We start from the raw sequence: 17,862 nt of genomic DNA on the forward strand, positions 1-17,862 counted from the left end.
TGACAGCTTTTCACAAGAAAAGAGATACGTCTTTGGCACTTCCAGCTGTGTTGTCTTCCGTGTAACTAGATTGTTTGAGTTTGGTGGTAACCCAGTCTCCTGCAGCCTCTTGGCATATGTTGTCTGCCCAACTAGGTATGCTAAAGCAGCACTCCCTCAGTTAACTTTAGTGAGTAGGAAGCCCGTATGAAGTACTCTTCCACAAGTCAAAACTGACATAAACTTCTTTGTGTTATTTTCTCCCAACTACTCAGCCAAGCTGATTTTTACCTAATGATATACCTAAAGATATTTTACTACTAAATTAAATCATTTGTCCTTCCAATACTCACGGCAGAAGGTTTCATTCCTCCATGGTCCAAGGTTGACCCCACGATCTTGGCATTCATTGACATAGGCTTCAATGGCTTCACACAAAATGGGCTTGGCACCATCCAGCTCACACAAGTCAAAGACACAGTCCCTGAAGTAATTCTGAGAACAAACAATCACTTTGTTACAATGCTTTATATTGTGTGACCATCTAAAACCACATATTCAAATTATTCCACTATTACGAATATCACATTTTCACCCTGAATGCACACACACATAGACAAATACAACAAGCTCAGAATAAGGACTGGTTCCACATTTGTTTATTATATGTGCACTATCCTCTACATGAACATACATTGGGGTTGACTTTGGGATGGCACACAGCAAAAGGTCCATTTTTGTCCAGCAGAATGCCACAATATCCAGAGCTTTCATACAGTTCCTGTTCTTCTTCATTGCACCCAGGGATCGTAGTGTTGGGTTTCTCATTACATCTGTCAAGACAGACCATCATCTTAAGAACATTTGTCTTTTGTCAATGGTAAATGTTTCTTTACACTTGCATCTCTGCAATACTCACTCTGGATTCATGTTCCAACTGTGTCCAAAGTCATTGGCATTTTCAGCTAAGCTTCCATCTGGTTTGCGGAAGTCATCTTTGGTATCTCCATCATAGTTGCCACACAGGCCACACAGCTTGTTCTGATAGCTGCAGATTGCAGAAAATGATTGTGTTAGAGTCTTATGCAAGAAAGACTAACAAGTAAGCCAGAACTACAACGTGTTTTAATTGCAGCCAAGTTTCTTTTCAGCAGTAGACTAAACCCCACACATTAGTAAGACTAAAAGATCAGACATGTACATTTGATGTGTTTGATAGCATCAGCATAGAATTAACTAGTCAGGAAATTAGAAGTTTTGTGTGATTTTATCTTGAAATTTTGAGGGAGCTGTTTGTGTTGCCCCTGCTAAATTGTTTAAATAAAATATCCTAGCTGTGTCATTAATCTCTGCCTTTATCACCTTACTACTCCTTACAGATAAAGGATTCATGTTCAGTATATGAATATGTGTTATAGTTTTAGTTGTATCAGTATGGATGTAGATTTCTGGACTGGTGAACTTGTGATTAAAACACCACTTTATAAGGAAACCATGAATTTGGTCTTCACTCACTCTTCGATTACTTTAATGTCCATGAAGGAGTTTCCATCATAGCGAACCGTCACACCAAAGTTCATGGAGACAGTGTAGTGTTTTCCTGACTTGAACACAGAAATACCAGGGGACGGAGACAGTGGCAGATTGACATTGGTCCCATTAACCTGTATGGGAAAATAGGCAGAGTACATCAAATCTGGTCAATTATTAGCCAACATTTTCATTTTTGAATTACTCATGTCACAACATTTCTATCTGTAACTGAAAAGAAACGTTCCTTTATCATGCCAATGATGTCTGAACAACTCAGCTCTTGCCCGACATGTCAAATGCAGCTGCCGGCATGACAAGCGAGAGCGGATCGAAGCCAAAGGCATGGATGCCCAAGAAAACAGTAGACCAGAACGATACCCGAATATTAAATCGCATTGTACCAGATCTAACAGGGGCTCGCAGTGGCCGCTTGGTCCCAATCCGAGACAAAATGGACGAGTCCTCCTCACTGAAGCTGAGCAAGACCAATGTTGAGCCAAACAGTTCTGCGATACTTTAAACCAGCCCGAGCCACTCCACTTGTTCGAGGCCAAAGAACTTGCATCCTCCATGGATCTTCTTCCTGTCGATATCGGAAAAATCATCAACGCCGAAGTCAAGACAGCGATGCTGGCCTGGACGAGTTCCTCCCCACAATGCTGAAGGATGACGAAGCCCAGTTGGATGCCGCCCTTAGAAGTCCCCTAAATGCCTGCTGGTCAACATCGCATGTACCCTATGAATGGGTAATTTCAATGACTTCAAGAAAGCTTTTGACAACGTCCACCGGCCGACTCTATGGGCTATCCCACGTCAATATGGAGTCCCCCAGCAGTTTGTAGACGCCTTTTGTGGTCTCTGCTCCAACTCCCGGTTCTGCGTCCAGACAGATGATTGGATGGCGCCCTTAGAAGACCCCTAAACGCCTGCTGGACAACATCGCGTGTACCCTATGAATGGGAAAAAGGTGTTATCACCAAACTTCCCGAAAGGCGATTTGGGTGACTGTAACAACTGCCGGGGCATCACGCTGCTGTCGGTACTCGGGAAAGTGCTTTGCCTCATTCTTTTGAATTGGCTACTGGGCCCCTACTGGGCTCGACTACGGAAGACCTCCAAGAATGGACTGCAGCTTTGTAGAGGCAGGTGAGGAAGTCGGAGTACGAATCAGCGCCAAGAAAACCAAGGTACTCAGAGTTGGCTACACAACTGCCCATGTTCCCGTCATAATCAACCAATAACGTGCTGATAAGTTGGAAAATTTCACATATCTGGGCAGCATCATCTCGAATGACGGGATCTCTGATCAAGATGTCAACTCCAGAGTAGGGAAGGCTGCCGGTGTCCTCCGACATCTCCAATTCAATTCATTTAAATTCAATGTTTTTTATATAGCCCCAAATCACAAAAACAGTCACCTCAAGGTGCTTTATATTGTAAGATAGACCCTACAATAATACATACAGAGAAAAAAAACAACAATCATATGACCCCATTGACCAAGCACTTTGGTGACAGAGGCGTCTTTTAACAGGAAGAAGCCTTTGGCAGAACCAGCGAAAGCAAGGCCGACCAAATATCACATGACGTCGAATGTTTATGGATGATCTGAAAACAGTCGACATCGCCTGGGACGAAGCTGAAACATTCGCCCCTGACCGACATCGATGGAGATTGTTAGCTGCCCGATGCGTCGCTCGGCGTAGGAGGAACTAAGTGCTAAGTGTAAGTGCAAGTTTCTTTCCATGGTCAATTGCAGTGGTTTTCAGAAGTGTTCCTGAGCATGTGCAGTGGTTTGTACCACAGAATGATGTTTGTTTGTAATGCAGTAGTGCCTGATAACGTGAAAGCGTGATTGGTTTTCACATGCAAAACATCCTGTTTCTTCTTCTCATGTCTTACCTGCACAGTGCCACCTTTGAGAATGGAGATCTTTATCATCTGTGCGTATACATGTACGGCATTCACATAGGAGATGGTCGGCCTGTTATACCGGTTTTCATTGTCAGTATGGACCTCAAAGTAGGGCACAGTTGTGTCATTGCATGGACTAGACATCAGATAGCTGCAGTTGCCCATGAAGTCATATTTGCGTTTGTCAAAGCTGGTGTAGTGTGGATCGCCAGATGCTATGCATGTGGATGTACCTAAAGGAATAATATATGAGAAAATTGTAATTTCCACACTGTCAACTATCAAGTTATACCGACTGACTGTAAAGCACAACACAAGGTGCTCCTTGTGCAGATGTAATTTATTACACTGCATTAAATCAAGTCAACAACAATAAAGTCAACAAACATTATTACCTTTAGGATAACAGCCTGCAACACCATTAACCTCTCGACACTCTTCAGTGGGGTCACAGGAGTTATCAACACATTCCAAAGTGTAGTTCCCTACACAGCGACACAGCTTTGTGCAGCCATCTCCAAATACTATCTCACCAGGCTGGATAAAATGAAAACAATCAGTACTGAGAAAGTATACTGTATGTCTTTAAATGTACACTGTACACAGTACTAACTAGGACATCTGACCTCATAATAGTTATTGTTGTCATCTAAACAACCACACTTGTCCAGCGGCACGCAGTGCCGTCCTTTGAAGACAAAGCCTGGTTTGCAGAAACACCCAGTGATGCAGGAGCCAGAACAGTTGGTAGAGGGTTCCATACATGTAGGAATGCAAGCTGGACCACACTCTATATACTCTGCGTTAGGAGGACACAGGTCTGGATAGAAAGAAAAAGGATTACTGGAAAATGCGCAGATACTCTTTCAGGAACTAAAAAGGTAGGAAGTTATTATGCAGTGTTAACAAACTCAGTCCAAAAAAACAACATCAGTTGAGACAGTGGAGGTTTGGAGCGCCTGTTGCTAAAATGACTGCATTTATTTACTGCATTTCTAGGACCAGTCGGATAAAGCACTTGACACTGTAATCCACATCCATGCATTCATGCAGCTATTTCTATGTGAAGCTGTGTGATTAACATACCCAGAGGGTGGCATTCATATTCTCCATCTTGTAGTTGGCAGCTCTCAGTAGTTGGGTTACAGCTGGTGTTATGACACTGTAGCAGACCTCCACTGTGACACATACACTTTTGTTCACAACCCTCCAAGTACCAGTCATCGCCCACCTGACAAATGTACACAGAATACAAAAAACAATCAAAATTCTGTCATGTAATTCTCTCTTATACATCACACGAATATAAAGATCTAAATGATAAATATACATTTGGATGCAAACCAGGGATTCTGTATGCCACTAACTAATTAGGCCAACCTTTACTCATTTATTTATTGATTTTGGGCTTGCTAATTGTGGTGGCACCAGTATGTAAATGCTGTGACAAAAATACAAATTCTATAACACCAGTGTCTTTTAAATTCAGGCAAAATACAGCATAATAAATATAACCTGTGCTTGATAAGTTGAAAGTAAAAATCTTTGTTGTAAAACCAATATTTGTGTGCCAACAGTTCACTGCAGTCTATGCACCCTTAATTTAGTTGAGTTTTAATTTCTTTTTTACTGTAGGGTCTTTTGGCGTCTCTCCTGTTGAAGTCATAAAGAGAACTGAAAATGATGTTAGCATGAGCTTAGCACATTTTAAAGGTAAATGGAATATGGTTTTAATTGTTTGGAGGCTGTTTCCACTTACAGGGTGATAGGTTCCACTGGGGTCCACACAACCACAGTCTCTCAGTTCCACACATTTGTCATCACTGAGAATGAAGCCAGGGTTACACTCACAACCCTCTACACACACTTCCTCACAGCCAGGTGGTCCCACCACACCAAGACATGTCTCAGGACATGAACTCACACAAAGGGAGTAGGAGCTATTGGGAGGACAGGTCAGAGCTGTGTGGACAAACACAGGGATGAACAATAATGAGAGGGAACAATGGTGGACAAATAGCAACAGAGAAGGGAGTGGGAGTAGGATGATTCAAAGACAGGGCACCTACGTATCTCATATTGATTTAACTCAGTGTCATAAATGAAAGCAAGGACAATATTAACTGCATTGAATATTTTACATTGGTTTCAGCATTGTGCACTGTATCTTAAACTCTCCTCCCTATACAATTATAAATATGATTATAAGTTCAATTATAATGTTGGTGAGCAGGATGTAATATATCGTGGTTATATTTACAGGTGGAGACAACTTCCAAATGGAGAAGCTATGGCATGCACCCCATTTAAAAGGGAAAATGCTGAAGGCTCATGTTTCCAACATGAAAAAGTATTATTCAAGGCTTTATTCATTCATGCTTCAATTTGGGGCTCATCAAGCCAATGGGCGATGTCACTGTGACTATGTTTTATATATACTTTATGATGTTCAGAAAGAACAGCTGATATTATTATTAAACTATCATATATCATTTAGATATATTTGGTATATCTCAGATTCAAACTTACGGCAGAAGTCTGGAGTTCTCCATTGGTAGACTTTGGCTCCAGCACTATGACATGCGTCAGTGTAGGCCTGGAGCTGGTCACACAGCACGTGCTGCTGGCCGTTGAACTGACACATGTCATACACACAGCTTTGGAAGAATGGAGTGGGATTAACTACACTGATGCACTCCCTGTAACAGAGAAAAGCACTCACTTAGCTTAGGTAGGAAAAGGCAGAGGCTCATATATACTGAAAATCTGAGTTCGAACAAACAAACAAGCTACATTTGGTGGTGAAACAGTCAACAATTGTTGCATAAGTTTAGCAACAATTCACTAGATGGGGCCAGTGAATAAAGGTGAATGGCTTAAACATGAATTGAACTGCGGTTTGGGGAAGGCCTCGCTGGGGACTGGCGGTGGCTCCTGGGCTGGCAGATCCCCATGTACTAATGAGAAGTGAAACAGTGAAAGAATTGAAATTGAAAAAGGGGAGGGAGGGTTGGGAATGAATGGAAGAACAAACAGCTAGTAGAACTGGGGGATTATATATAGATAAGAACAGGAAGGGAAGTGTTTGGATACTTTATCTCTAATTCACTAGCTGAGCCCACAACCTCATTTTACATTTTACAGTGTTTCTATTAGAAAAAGGTGAATGGCTTAAACATGAGTTGAACTGAGCTTTAGGGAAGGGCGCAGAGGGGACTGGCCCCCTAGAAGCAGCAATAATTGTGCATTGTGAAGGTGAAAGACCTCTGCAGTAATAATTCAATTTTTCTTTTCAATTTATTTATACAGCCCCAAATCACAACAACAATCGCCTCAAGGCGCTTTATATGTAAGGTAGACCCTGCAGTAATACCTACAGAGAAAACCCAACAATCATATGACTCCCTATGAGCAAGCACTTTGGCGACAGTGGGAAGGAACAACTCCTTTTAACGGGAAGAAACCTCTGGCAAAACCATTCCCATGGAAGGACAGCCATCTGCCGCTACAGGTTGAGGTGGAAGAAGGAAAGCAGGACAAAAGAGAAGCGCAGAGAGAAGGTGGTCAAGGATTCCAGAGAGTGGAGTGGTTGAGTTCGGAAAATTACGAAGGAATGGTGGGAGAAGACATCAAAGCAAATTTCAGACAACGAAAGACCTTAATAGTTGAATGAGGAGAACCCCTGATCGAGTGGCAACGTGGCTCGACTGGTGTGGAGGCTGGATGGATGCATGTCTGTATTTTAAGACATCAGGCAATGGCTTGACGGCTCGTAAAAGCTTTTACTGCTGTGTTTGAAAATGATCGATATGGAGACAAAGACTGGCAATACGGTGTCAGGAATGTGCACTGTTACATTTTGTGAAAGATAGATAGATGCATGGACCCTAGCATCCAAGTTATTGGGGAAAGAGGAAAGAGAAACTGGCTTCCAGGTTCCAAAAAGCACGCTGCTGCATTTTGCTCAGGAGAGATAGAGGGAAGAAAAGCTTGCTACTGCAAATGAAGGAAAAGAACCAGGCATCCCGGTGCCAGATGTATGCTGGCGAATTTGAAAAAGACGGACAGAGAAATAGAACCTGGAATACCATTGCAAAAAGCATTCGGCTGGATTTGTAAAGGAGGAAAAGAGAAAGAAAACATGGCATCCCAGTACTAAAAGCCTGCTGCTGCATTTGTAAAGGAGGAACAGAAAAAGAAACCCAGAATCCCGGGGCCAAAAGCTTGCTGGTACATATGCAAACGAGGGACAGAGAAAGAGAACCTGACATTCCAGTGCCAAAACACATGCTGCTGCATTTTTGTGAAAAGGGGAGTGAGGGAAGAGGAACTGGCAACCCGGTGCTAAAAGCTTGCTCCTGCATTTAAGAAGGAGGGGTAGATAAAGAAAGCCTGACATCCTAGTGCCAAGAAGCATGCTGCTGCATTTTGCGAGGGAGGGACAGAGGGAAGAAAAGCTTGCTACTGCAAATGAAGGAAAAGAACCTGGCATCCCGGTGCCAGATGTATGCTGGCGAATTTGAAAAAGACGGACAGAGAAATAGAACCTGGAATACCATTGCAAAAAGCATTCGGCTGGATTTGTAAAGGAGGAAAAGAGAAAGAAAACATGGCATCCCAGTACTAAAAGCCTGCTGCTGCATTTGTAAAGGAGGAACAGAAAAAGAAACCCAGAATCCCGGGGCCAAAAGCTTGCTGGTACATATGCAAACGAGGGACAGAGAAAGAGAACCTGACATTCCAGTGCCAAAACACATGCTGCTGCATTTTTGTGAAAAGGGGAGTGAGGGAAGAGGAACTGGCAACCCGGTGCTAAAAGCTTGCTCCTGCATTTAAGAAGGAGGGGTAGATAAAGAAAGCCTGACATCCTAGTGCCAAGAAGCATGCTGCTGCATTTTGCGAGGGAGGGACAGAGGGGAAGGGAAACTGGAATCTCCTGGGTAGAAAACCTTGTTGATGCATTTGCAAATGAGGAATAATAACTTGGCATCCTGGTGCCAAAAGCTCACTGTGGCATTTGCAAAGGAGGGTTATAGAACGAACCTGGTATCCAAGGTTTTTTGCAACGATAGATAGAGATAAACTGGCAAGTCATTGGTAAAAACTTGCTGCTGCGTTTGAGAATGAGGGACAAAGAACGAAACTGGCATCCCAGTGCCAGACGGGTTCATTACAGCATTACAGTAATAGTATTGAAAATATTTATTCATATTTTACAGGTCAGTTGGGTGATTACCAGGCATGCTGCCATCTAGTTCATGATTTTATAAGGTCAGGAAAAAACGTTGTAAAAACCCAGGAATCCCATCAGTTTAACCAAGTCGATAACCAAAAGTGGAGGGGTTGTGAATTCTTACCGGAAGGGTCCAGTAGGGTCTGTAATTTTACCACATTTCTCTGGTTTTACAACTTCAGCTTCCAAGTTGGGGTCACAGTCTGGATCAGGCTTTGTTCCTGGGGTACATCTGGTCAATACAAATACAAAACACAGTTACATCCTCTTCAGTTTGTCAGAAAGAGTCCGACAGTAAGGTAACGAAAGACATAACCAGAAGAAATCCAAAAGACAGAAAGATAGATATGTTGGAACTCACGAGTCATCTTCATCGTCTTTGGTCTGCCAGCTGTTCCCAAAGTCATTACTATTTCCTGCCACAGTGCCATCAGGTTTAGTGAAGTCATTGTCTGGGTTCCCATCATAGTCACCACAAAGGCCACACATTTGGTCATAGTAGGAGCTGGTAGGACAAAGTCAAGGCAGGATATGTAGGATTAAAATAAGACAAGCTTAAGAATATTTGCAATGTTTCATAAGGTGTTGCTTGGCCTTTTATTGTAATTCTAGAAACAAATGAAGAGAATGCAAAGATCCCTGATACAATAAACCAGGGCATCGTTAGTATATATTAAAAGTTGCATAAGTCCACAATATGCACACAAATGGACTGCTTTGTTTTCACAACATACATAAAACAACTGGTGATGTTCAGCAGTTTAGATCGTTATCTATCAGAGTTTCTTCAGATCGTTAGGTTATGGTTGCATCAGAGGAAAGTGGTCATCAAAAAAAGAATGATGGAGCAATGGAGACAGTGGTCAGGTGTATTGTATGAATGTGTGAAGCAAATAAAAAGAAGTTCTACAATATCAAAATAGTTCAAACCAATATTTATACTAACCTGGGAACTGAGATCTGGGCATAATGGTTTCCATCCCAACGCACCCTCAGGCCAAAGGATGTTTGAAGCGTGATGAACTGACCAGCAAGACTAATAGACATGAGAGGAGAGGGGGAGTGGGGCAGAGCCACCCGTACTCCGTTCACCTGATTCAGTGATGAAGAAAAAGATGTTAAGAACATAAGAATATAAAGATGTTAAACAGACTGTGTAAACGTCTAATTGGTGGACAGGTCAGGGAGTATAAAAGTACAAAGAGTGTGCAATGTGCAGTATATCAGGCAAAAACAGACTTTGTATAGTTTTAACAAGCAAGACAGACATTGCTTTATGCCTATCACACTGTGTTATCTTTGGCATAGATTCAACTGACAAAATGGGAAAAATCTGTTTTGTTTTTTTTACATGTTGTTAGCAACAAAGTAACTAAAGATATAATTTGAGTTCTTTGCTAAAATGTCAGTTATGTGTAGACATAAGACATACATGGTGATGATACAACTACTGTGTGGGATGTCTGCTGGCACACATTTTACTTAAAGATGGGAAATACAAGAGATAGTAATTCATTCATATACTGACCAGTGTTCTACTGCTCTTCATCAGGGTCACAGTAATTCCATCCACTGTCACATATAGCTTCCTCAGGTATGACACTCCTGCAACTCCTCTCTCTTCATTCTTTGCCTCCACAGAGAACCAAGGGCCTGCACAGGGAAGACCACGACAATCAGGAATATTGTGTGTTTATATTAAAGGTGAACATTGGCATTAACATACAAACCACCACTGACATTCAGTGTCTTCTCTTTGCAGCAAACGTGAATGAAAACAATATATGTCATGCTTTGCGATGAAAATAATAAATGAGTAAATTTAGCTCATTTAAACTTTCATTTGTGCGTGTGGTGTGGCAAGACTAGAACAGGTGCAATGAAACCCAAACATCTTAATGAATAAATGTCTCAAAATAGTGTGTACCTGTGCTGTTCCTACAGCTTCTGGCCAGTGTGTAAGTACAGGTTCCCATGAAGCTGTAGTACTTCTTGTCAAAGGTGTTGTAGTGTGGATCCCCAGAAACTACACAATCCTGAAAGCCTGAGAGAGGGGAAAAACATCAGGAACATCAGACTGAAACACAGATGAAGCCACTGTAGAACAATTACCTAATAACAGTGCAGTTCACTGCTGCTTTGGACTTGTACTGGCATTAAAATAGATGCAAGGAATATATCATTTCCTGACTAGACAAAATTTTGTATTATTTCAATTTCTTTTCTGCAACTCTGTGATTTTGCATTATAAAGAATTGCATGTAACAAGTGTTGTTATAGACAAACTGTACAGAAGAGAGCAAAAGAAACATAACAGCAACACACACATAAATATTTCACTGTTATTGAAAGTAAAAGACGCCTGTGGGTTGTGCTTCTCTATCTTCCATTACTCAGTCTAATTATGTATATTAGAGCAGGGATAGAAAATGCTAGGTGTGAACATTACAAACATACTCGTAGGATAGCAGCCCAGCTCTCCATCCTGAAGTTTACATTCATGCATTGGGGGGCATTCAGAGGCTTCACAGGTAATTCCAGCTGCACCACACCAACATTTTCGCTTGCAGTCTTCCTCAAAAAACTCCTCTCCAGGCTGACAAACAGACAACAAAATTGACAATTAAGCATAGCAGGCACAGATGATTCTTTGTAGATCCTTTTATGCATGTATGTATGAAAATGTTGTTTTAGAGAGGACATAAAGAGACTGCAAGTGACCTGACTTGAAATACAAAGGGCCAAATGATTCACTGCCGGCCTATCAGACCCACTTCACCATACCTCATAATACTGGCCGTTCGTGTGGTTGCAGCCACACATGTTCTCCTTAACGCACTTGCCAGCACTCAGGACATAGCTGGGATCACACACACAGGACTCAGAGCAGGGACCAGAGCAGGAGGGGGGTTTTCCAAAGCATGTTTCCTGACAAGGATCTGCACAAGGTTCGTAGTGGCTGTTTGGGGGACAGCTCAGTGCTAAGCAGACCACAAGAGGTTGAAGTTAGTGATAGGAAACAAAAGTATGTGCTGGTTAAAATATAAAATGACAGCTTTTCACAAGAAAAGAGATACGTCTTTGGCACTTCCAGCTGTGTTGTCTTCCGTGTAACTAGATTGTTTGAGTTTGGTGGTAACCCAGTCTCCTGCAGCCTCTTGGCATATGTTGTCTGCCCAACTAGGTATGCTAAAGCAGCACTCCCTCAGTTAACTTTAGTGAGTAGGAAGCCCGTATGAAGTACTCTTCCACAAGTCAAAACTGACATAAACTTCTTTGTGTTATTTTCTCCCAACTACTCAGCCAAGCTGATTTTTACCTAATGATATACCTAAAGATATTTTACTACTAAATTAAATCATTTGTCCTTCCAATACTCACGGCAGAAGGTTTCATTCCTCCATGGTCCAAGGTTGACCCCACGATCTTGGCATTCATTGACATAGGCTTCAATGGCTTCACACAAAATGGGCTTGGCACCATCCAGCTCACACAAGTCAAAGACACAGTCCCTGAAGTAATTCTGAGAACAAACAATCACTTTGTTACAATGCTTTATATTGTGTGACCATCTAAAACCACATATTCAAATTATTCCACTATTACGAATATCACATTTTCACCCTGAATGCACACACACATAGACAAATACAACAAGCTCAGAATAAGGACTGGTTCCACATTTGTTTATTATATGTGCACTATCCTCTACATGAACATACATTGGGGTTGACTTTGGGATGGCACACAGCAAAAGGTCCATTTTTGTCCAGCAGAATGCCACAATATCCAGAGCTTTCATACAGTTCCTGTTCTTCTTCATTGCACCCAGGGATCGTAGTGTTGGGTTTCTCATTACATCTGTCAAGACAGACCATCATCTTAAGAACATTTGTCTTTTGTCAATGGTAAATGTTTCTTTACACTTGCATCTCTGCAATACTCACTCTGGATTCATGTTCCAACTGTGTCCAAAGTCATTGGCATTTTCAGCTAAGCTTCCATCTGGTTTGCGGAAGTCATCTTTGGTATCTCCATCATAGTTGCCACACAGGCCACACAGCTTGTTCTGATAGCTGCAGATTGCAGAAAATGATTGTGTTAGAGTCTTATGCAAGAAAGACTAACAAGTAAGCCAGAACTACAACGTGTTTTAATTGCAGCCAAGTTTCTTTTCAGCAGTAGACTAAACCCCACACATTAGTAAGACTAAAAGATCAGACATGTACATTTGATGTGTTTGATAGCATCAGCATAGAATTAACTAGTCAGGAAATTAGAAGTTTTGTGTGATTTTATCTTGAAATTTTGAGGGAGCTGTTTGTGTTGCCCCTGCTAAATTGTTTAAATAAAATATCCTAGCTGTGTCATTAATCTCTGCCTTTATCACCTTACTACTCCTTACAGATAAAGGATTCATGTTCAGTATATGAATATGTGTTATAGTTTTAGTTGTATCAGTATGGATGTAGATTTCTGGACTGGTGAACTTGTGATTAAAACACCACTTTATAAGGAAACCATGAATTTGGTCTTCACTCACTCTTCGATTACTTTAATGTCCATGAAGGAGTTTCCATCATAGCGAACCGTCACACCAAAGTTCATGGAGACAGTGTAGTGTTTTCCTGACTTGAACACAGAAATACCAGGGGACGGAGACAGTGGCAGATTGACATTGGTCCCATTAACCTGTATGGGAAAATAGGCAGAGTACATCAAATCTGGTCAATTATTAGCCAACATTTTCATTTTTGAATTACTCATGTCACAACATTTCTATCTGTAACTGAAAAGAAACGTTCCTTTATCATGCCAATGATGTCTGAACAACTCAGCTCTTGCCCGACATGTCAAATGCAGCTGCCGGCATGACAAGCGAGAGCGGATCGAAGCCAAAGGCATGGATGCCCAAGAAAACAGTAGACCAGAACGATACCCGAATATTAAATCGCATTGTACCAGATCTAACAGGGGCTCGCAGTGGCCGCTTGGTCCCAATCCGAGACAAAATGGACGAGTCCTCCTCACTGAAGCTGAGCAAGACCAATGTTGAGCCAAACAGTTCTGCGATACTTTAAACCAGCCCGAGCCACTCCACTTGTTCGAGGCCAAAGAACTTGCATCCTCCATGGATCTTCTTCCTGTCGATATCGGAAAAATCATCAACGCCGAAGTCAAGACAGCGATGCTGGCCTGGACGAGTTCCTCCCCACAATGCTGAAGGATGACGAAGCCCAGTTGGATGCCGCCCTTAGAAGTCCCCTAAATGCCTGCTGGTCAACATCGCATGTACCCTATGAATGGGTAATTTCAATGACTTCAAGAAAGCTTTTGACAACGTCCACCGGCCGACTCTATGGGCTATCCCACGTCAATATGGAGTCCCCCAGCAGTTTGTAGACGCCTTTTGTGGTCTCTGCTCCAACTCCCGGTTCTGCGTCCAGACAGATGATTGGATGGCGCCCTTAGAAGACCCCTAAACGCCTGCTGGACAACATCGCGTGTACCCTATGAATGGGAAAAAGGTGTTATCACCAAACTTCCCGAAAGGCGATTTGGGTGACTGTAACAACTGCCGGGGCATCACGCTGCTGTCGGTACTCGGGAAAGTGCTTTGCCTCATTCTTTTGAATTGGCTACTGGGCCCCTACTGGGCTCGACTACGGAAGACCTCCAAGAATGGACTGCAGCTTTGTAGAGGCAGGTGAGGAAGTCGGAGTACGAATCAGCGCCAAGAAAACCAAGGTACTCAGAGTTGGCTACACAACTGCCCATGTTCCCGTCATAATCAACCAATAACGTGCTGATAAGTTGGAAAATTTCACATATCTGGGCAGCATCATCTCGAATGACGGGATCTCTGATCAAGATGTCAACTCCAGAGTAGGGAAGGCTGCCGGTGTCCTCCGACATCTCCAATTCAATTCATTTAAATTCAATGTTTTTTATATAGCCCCAAATCACAAAAACAGTCACCTCAAGGTGCTTTATATTGTAAGATAGACCCTACAATAATACATACAGAGAAAAAAAACAACAATCATATGACCCCATTGACCAAGCACTTTGGTGACAGAGGCGTCTTTTAACAGGAAGAAGCCTTTGGCAGAACCAGCGAAAGCAAGGCCGACCAAATATCACATGACGTCGAATGTTTATGGATGATCTGAAAACAGTCGACATCGCCTGGGACGAAGCTGAAACATTCGCCCCTGACCGACATCGATGGAGATTGTTAGCTGCCCGATGCGTCGCTCGGCGTAGGAGGAACTAAGTGCTAAGTGTAAGTGCAAGTTTCTTTCCATGGTCAATTGCAGTGGTTTTCAGAAGTGTTCCTGAGCATGTGCAGTGGTTTGTACCACAGAATGATGTTTGTTTGTAATGCAGTAGTGCCTGATAACGTGAAAGCGTGATTGGTTTTCACATGCAAAACATCCTGTTTCTTCTTCTCATGTCTTACCTGCACAGTGCCACCTTTGAGAATGGAGATCTTTATCATCTGTGCGTATACATGTACGGCATTCACATAGGAGATGGTCGGCCTGTTATACCGGTTTTCATTGTCAGTATGGACCTCAAAGTAGGGCACAGTTGTGTCATTGCATGGACTAGACATCAGATAGCTGCAGTTGCCCATGAAGTCATATTTGCGTTTGTCAAAGCTGGTGTAGTGTGGATCGCCAGATGCTATGCATGTGGATGTACCTAAAGGAATAATATATGAGAAAATTGTAATTTCCACACTGTCAACTATCAAGTTATACCGACTGACTGTAAAGCACAACACAAGGTGCTCCTTGTGCAGATGTAATTTATTACACTGCATTAAATCAAGTCAACAACAATAAAGTCAACAAACATTATTACCTTTAGGATAACAGCCTGCAACACCATTAACCTCTCGACACTCTTCAGTGGGGTCACAGGAGTTATCAACACATTCCAAAGTGTAGTTCCCTACACAGCGACACAGCTTTGTGCAGCCATCTCCAAATACTATCTCACCAGGCTGGATAAAATGAAAACAATCAGTACTGAGAAAGTATACTGTATGTCTTTAAATGTACACTGTACACAGTACTAACTAGGACATCTGACCTCATAATAGTTATTGTTGTCATCTAAACAACCACACTTGTCCAGCGGCACGCAGTGCCGTCCTTTGAAGACAAAGCCTGGTTTGCAGAAACACCCAGTGATGCAGGAGCCAGAACAGTTGGTAGAGGGTTCCATACATGTAGGAATGCAAGCTGGACCACACTCTATATACTCTGCGTTAGGAGGACACAGGTCTGGATAGAAAGAAAAAGGATTACTGGAAAATGCGCAGATACTCTTTCAGGAACTAAAAAGGTAGGAAGTTATTATGCAGTGTTAACAAACTCAGTCCAAAAAAACAACATCAGTTGAGACAGTGGAGGTTTGGAGCGCCTGTTGCTAAAATGACTGCATTTATTTACTGCATTTCTAGGACCAGTCGGATAAAGCACTTGACACTGTAATCCACATCCATGCATTCATGCAGCTATTTCTATGTGAAGCTGTGTGATTAACATACCCAGAGGGTGGCATTCATATTCTCCATCTTGTAGTTGGCAGCTCTCAGTAGTTGGGTTACAGCTGGTGTTATGACACTGTAGCAGACCTCCACTGTGACACATACACTTTTGTTCACAACCCTCCAAGTACCAGTCATCGCCCACCTGACAAATGTACACAGAATACAAAAAACAATCAAAATTCTGTCATGTAATTCTCTCTTATACATCACACGAATATAAAGATCTAAATGATAAATATACATTTGGATGCAAACCAGGGATTCTGTATGCCACTAACTAATTAGGCCAACCTTTACTCATTTATTTATTGATTTTGGGCTTGCTAATTGTGGTGGCACCAGTATGTAAATGCTGTGACAAAAATACAAATTCTATAACACCAGTGTCTTTTAAATTCAGGCAAAATACAGCATAATAAATATAACCTGTGCTTGATAAGTTGAAAGTAAAAATCTTTGTTGTAAAACCAATATTTGTGTGCCAACAGTTCACTGCAGTCTATGCACCCTTAATTTAGTTGAGTTTTAATTTCTTTTTTACTGTAGGGTCTTTTGGCGTCTCTCCTGTTGAAGTCATAAAGAGAACTGAAAATGATGTTAGCATGAGCTTAGCACATTTTAAAGGTAAATGGAATATGGTTTTAATTGTTTGGAGGCTGTTTCCACTTACAGGGTGATAGGTTCCACTGGGGTCCACACAACCACAGTCTCTCAGTTCCACACATTTGTCATCACTGAGAATGAAGCCAGGGTTACACTCACAACCCTCTACACACACTTCCTCACAGCCAGGTGGTCCCACCACACCAAGACATGTCTCAGGACATGAACTCACACAAAGGGAGTAGGAGCTATTGGGAGGACAGGTCAGAGCTGTGTGGACAAACACAGGGATGAACAATAATGAGAGGGAACAATGGTGGACAAATAGCAACAGAGAAGGGAGTGGGAGTAGGATGATTCAAAGACAGGGCACCTACGTATCTCATATTGATTTAACTCAGTGTCATAAATGAAAGCAAGGACAATATTAACTGCATTGAATATTTTACATTGGTTTCAGCATTGTGCACTGTATCTTAAACTCTCCTCCCTATACAATTATAAATATGATTATAAGTTCAATTATAATGTTGGTGAGCAGGATGTAATATATCGTGGTTATATTTACAGGTGGAGACAACTTCCAAATGGAGAAGCTATGGCATGCACCCCATTTAAAAGGGAAAATGCTGAAGGCTCATGTTTCCAACATGAAAAAGTATTATTCAAGGCTTTATTCATTCATGCTTCAATTTGGGGCTCATCAAGCCAATGGGCGATGTCACTGTGACTATGTTTTATATATACTTTATGATGTTCAGAAAGAACAGCTGATATTATTATTAAACTATCATATATCATTTAGATATATTTGGTATATCTCAGATTCAAACTTACGGCAGAAGTCTGGAGTTCTCCATTGGTAGACTTTGGCTCCAGCACTATGACATGCGTCAGTGTAGGCCTGGAGCTGGTCACACAGCACGTGCTGCTGGCCGTTGAACTGACACATGTCATACACACAGCTTTGGAAGAATGGAGTGGGATTAACTACACTGATGCACTCCCTGTAACAGAGAAAAGCACTCACTTAGCT

The 17,862-nt window shown here is 42.0% G+C and overlaps 1 protein-coding gene across 1 annotated transcript in view; it reads right to left on the bottom strand.

The window, feature by feature from the left end:
- The window catches only part of zanl (zonadhesin, like), a 103,692-nt gene that overhangs the window by 20,210 nt on the left and 65,620 nt on the right, over positions 1-17,862 (bottom strand). Inside the window, exons 84-110 of the mRNA XM_086286196.1 lie at positions 17,664-17,833; positions 16,894-17,096; positions 16,221-16,365; positions 15,761-15,954; positions 15,530-15,671; positions 15,123-15,367; positions 13,203-13,351; positions 12,607-12,735; positions 12,382-12,520; positions 12,041-12,182; positions 11,444-11,640; positions 11,117-11,255; positions 10,587-10,703; positions 10,188-10,312; positions 9,606-9,751; positions 9,021-9,164; positions 8,784-8,891; positions 5,956-6,125; positions 5,186-5,388; positions 4,513-4,657; positions 4,053-4,246; positions 3,822-3,963; positions 3,415-3,659; positions 1,495-1,643; positions 899-1,027; positions 674-812; positions 333-474 (exon numbers count right to left, since the gene is read on the bottom strand). Of these exons, the coding sequence (XP_086142322.1) occupies positions 333-474; positions 674-812; positions 899-1,027; positions 1,495-1,643; positions 3,415-3,659; positions 3,822-3,963; positions 4,053-4,246; positions 4,513-4,657; positions 5,186-5,388; positions 5,956-6,125; positions 8,784-8,891; positions 9,021-9,164; positions 9,606-9,751; positions 10,188-10,312; positions 10,587-10,703; positions 11,117-11,255; positions 11,444-11,640; positions 12,041-12,182; positions 12,382-12,520; positions 12,607-12,735; positions 13,203-13,351; positions 15,123-15,367; positions 15,530-15,671; positions 15,761-15,954; positions 16,221-16,365; positions 16,894-17,096; positions 17,664-17,833 (4,292 nt within the window). The remainder of the gene's footprint in view (positions 1-332; positions 475-673; positions 813-898; positions 1,028-1,494; positions 1,644-3,414; positions 3,660-3,821; positions 3,964-4,052; positions 4,247-4,512; positions 4,658-5,185; positions 5,389-5,955; positions 6,126-8,783; positions 8,892-9,020; positions 9,165-9,605; positions 9,752-10,187; positions 10,313-10,586; positions 10,704-11,116; positions 11,256-11,443; positions 11,641-12,040; positions 12,183-12,381; positions 12,521-12,606; positions 12,736-13,202; positions 13,352-15,122; positions 15,368-15,529; positions 15,672-15,760; positions 15,955-16,220; positions 16,366-16,893; positions 17,097-17,663; positions 17,834-17,862) is intronic.

This window comes from Aulonocara sp. 'chitande type north' Nkhata Bay, linkage group LG3, assembly GCF_057382095.1.
Source record: "Aulonocara sp. 'chitande type north' Nkhata Bay isolate Kocher_YH1m ecotype deep benthic linkage group LG3, A_spYH_male_GT1.1, whole genome shotgun sequence".
Lineage (NCBI taxonomy): Eukaryota > Metazoa > Chordata > Actinopteri > Cichliformes > Cichlidae > Aulonocara > Aulonocara sp. 'chitande type north' Nkhata Bay.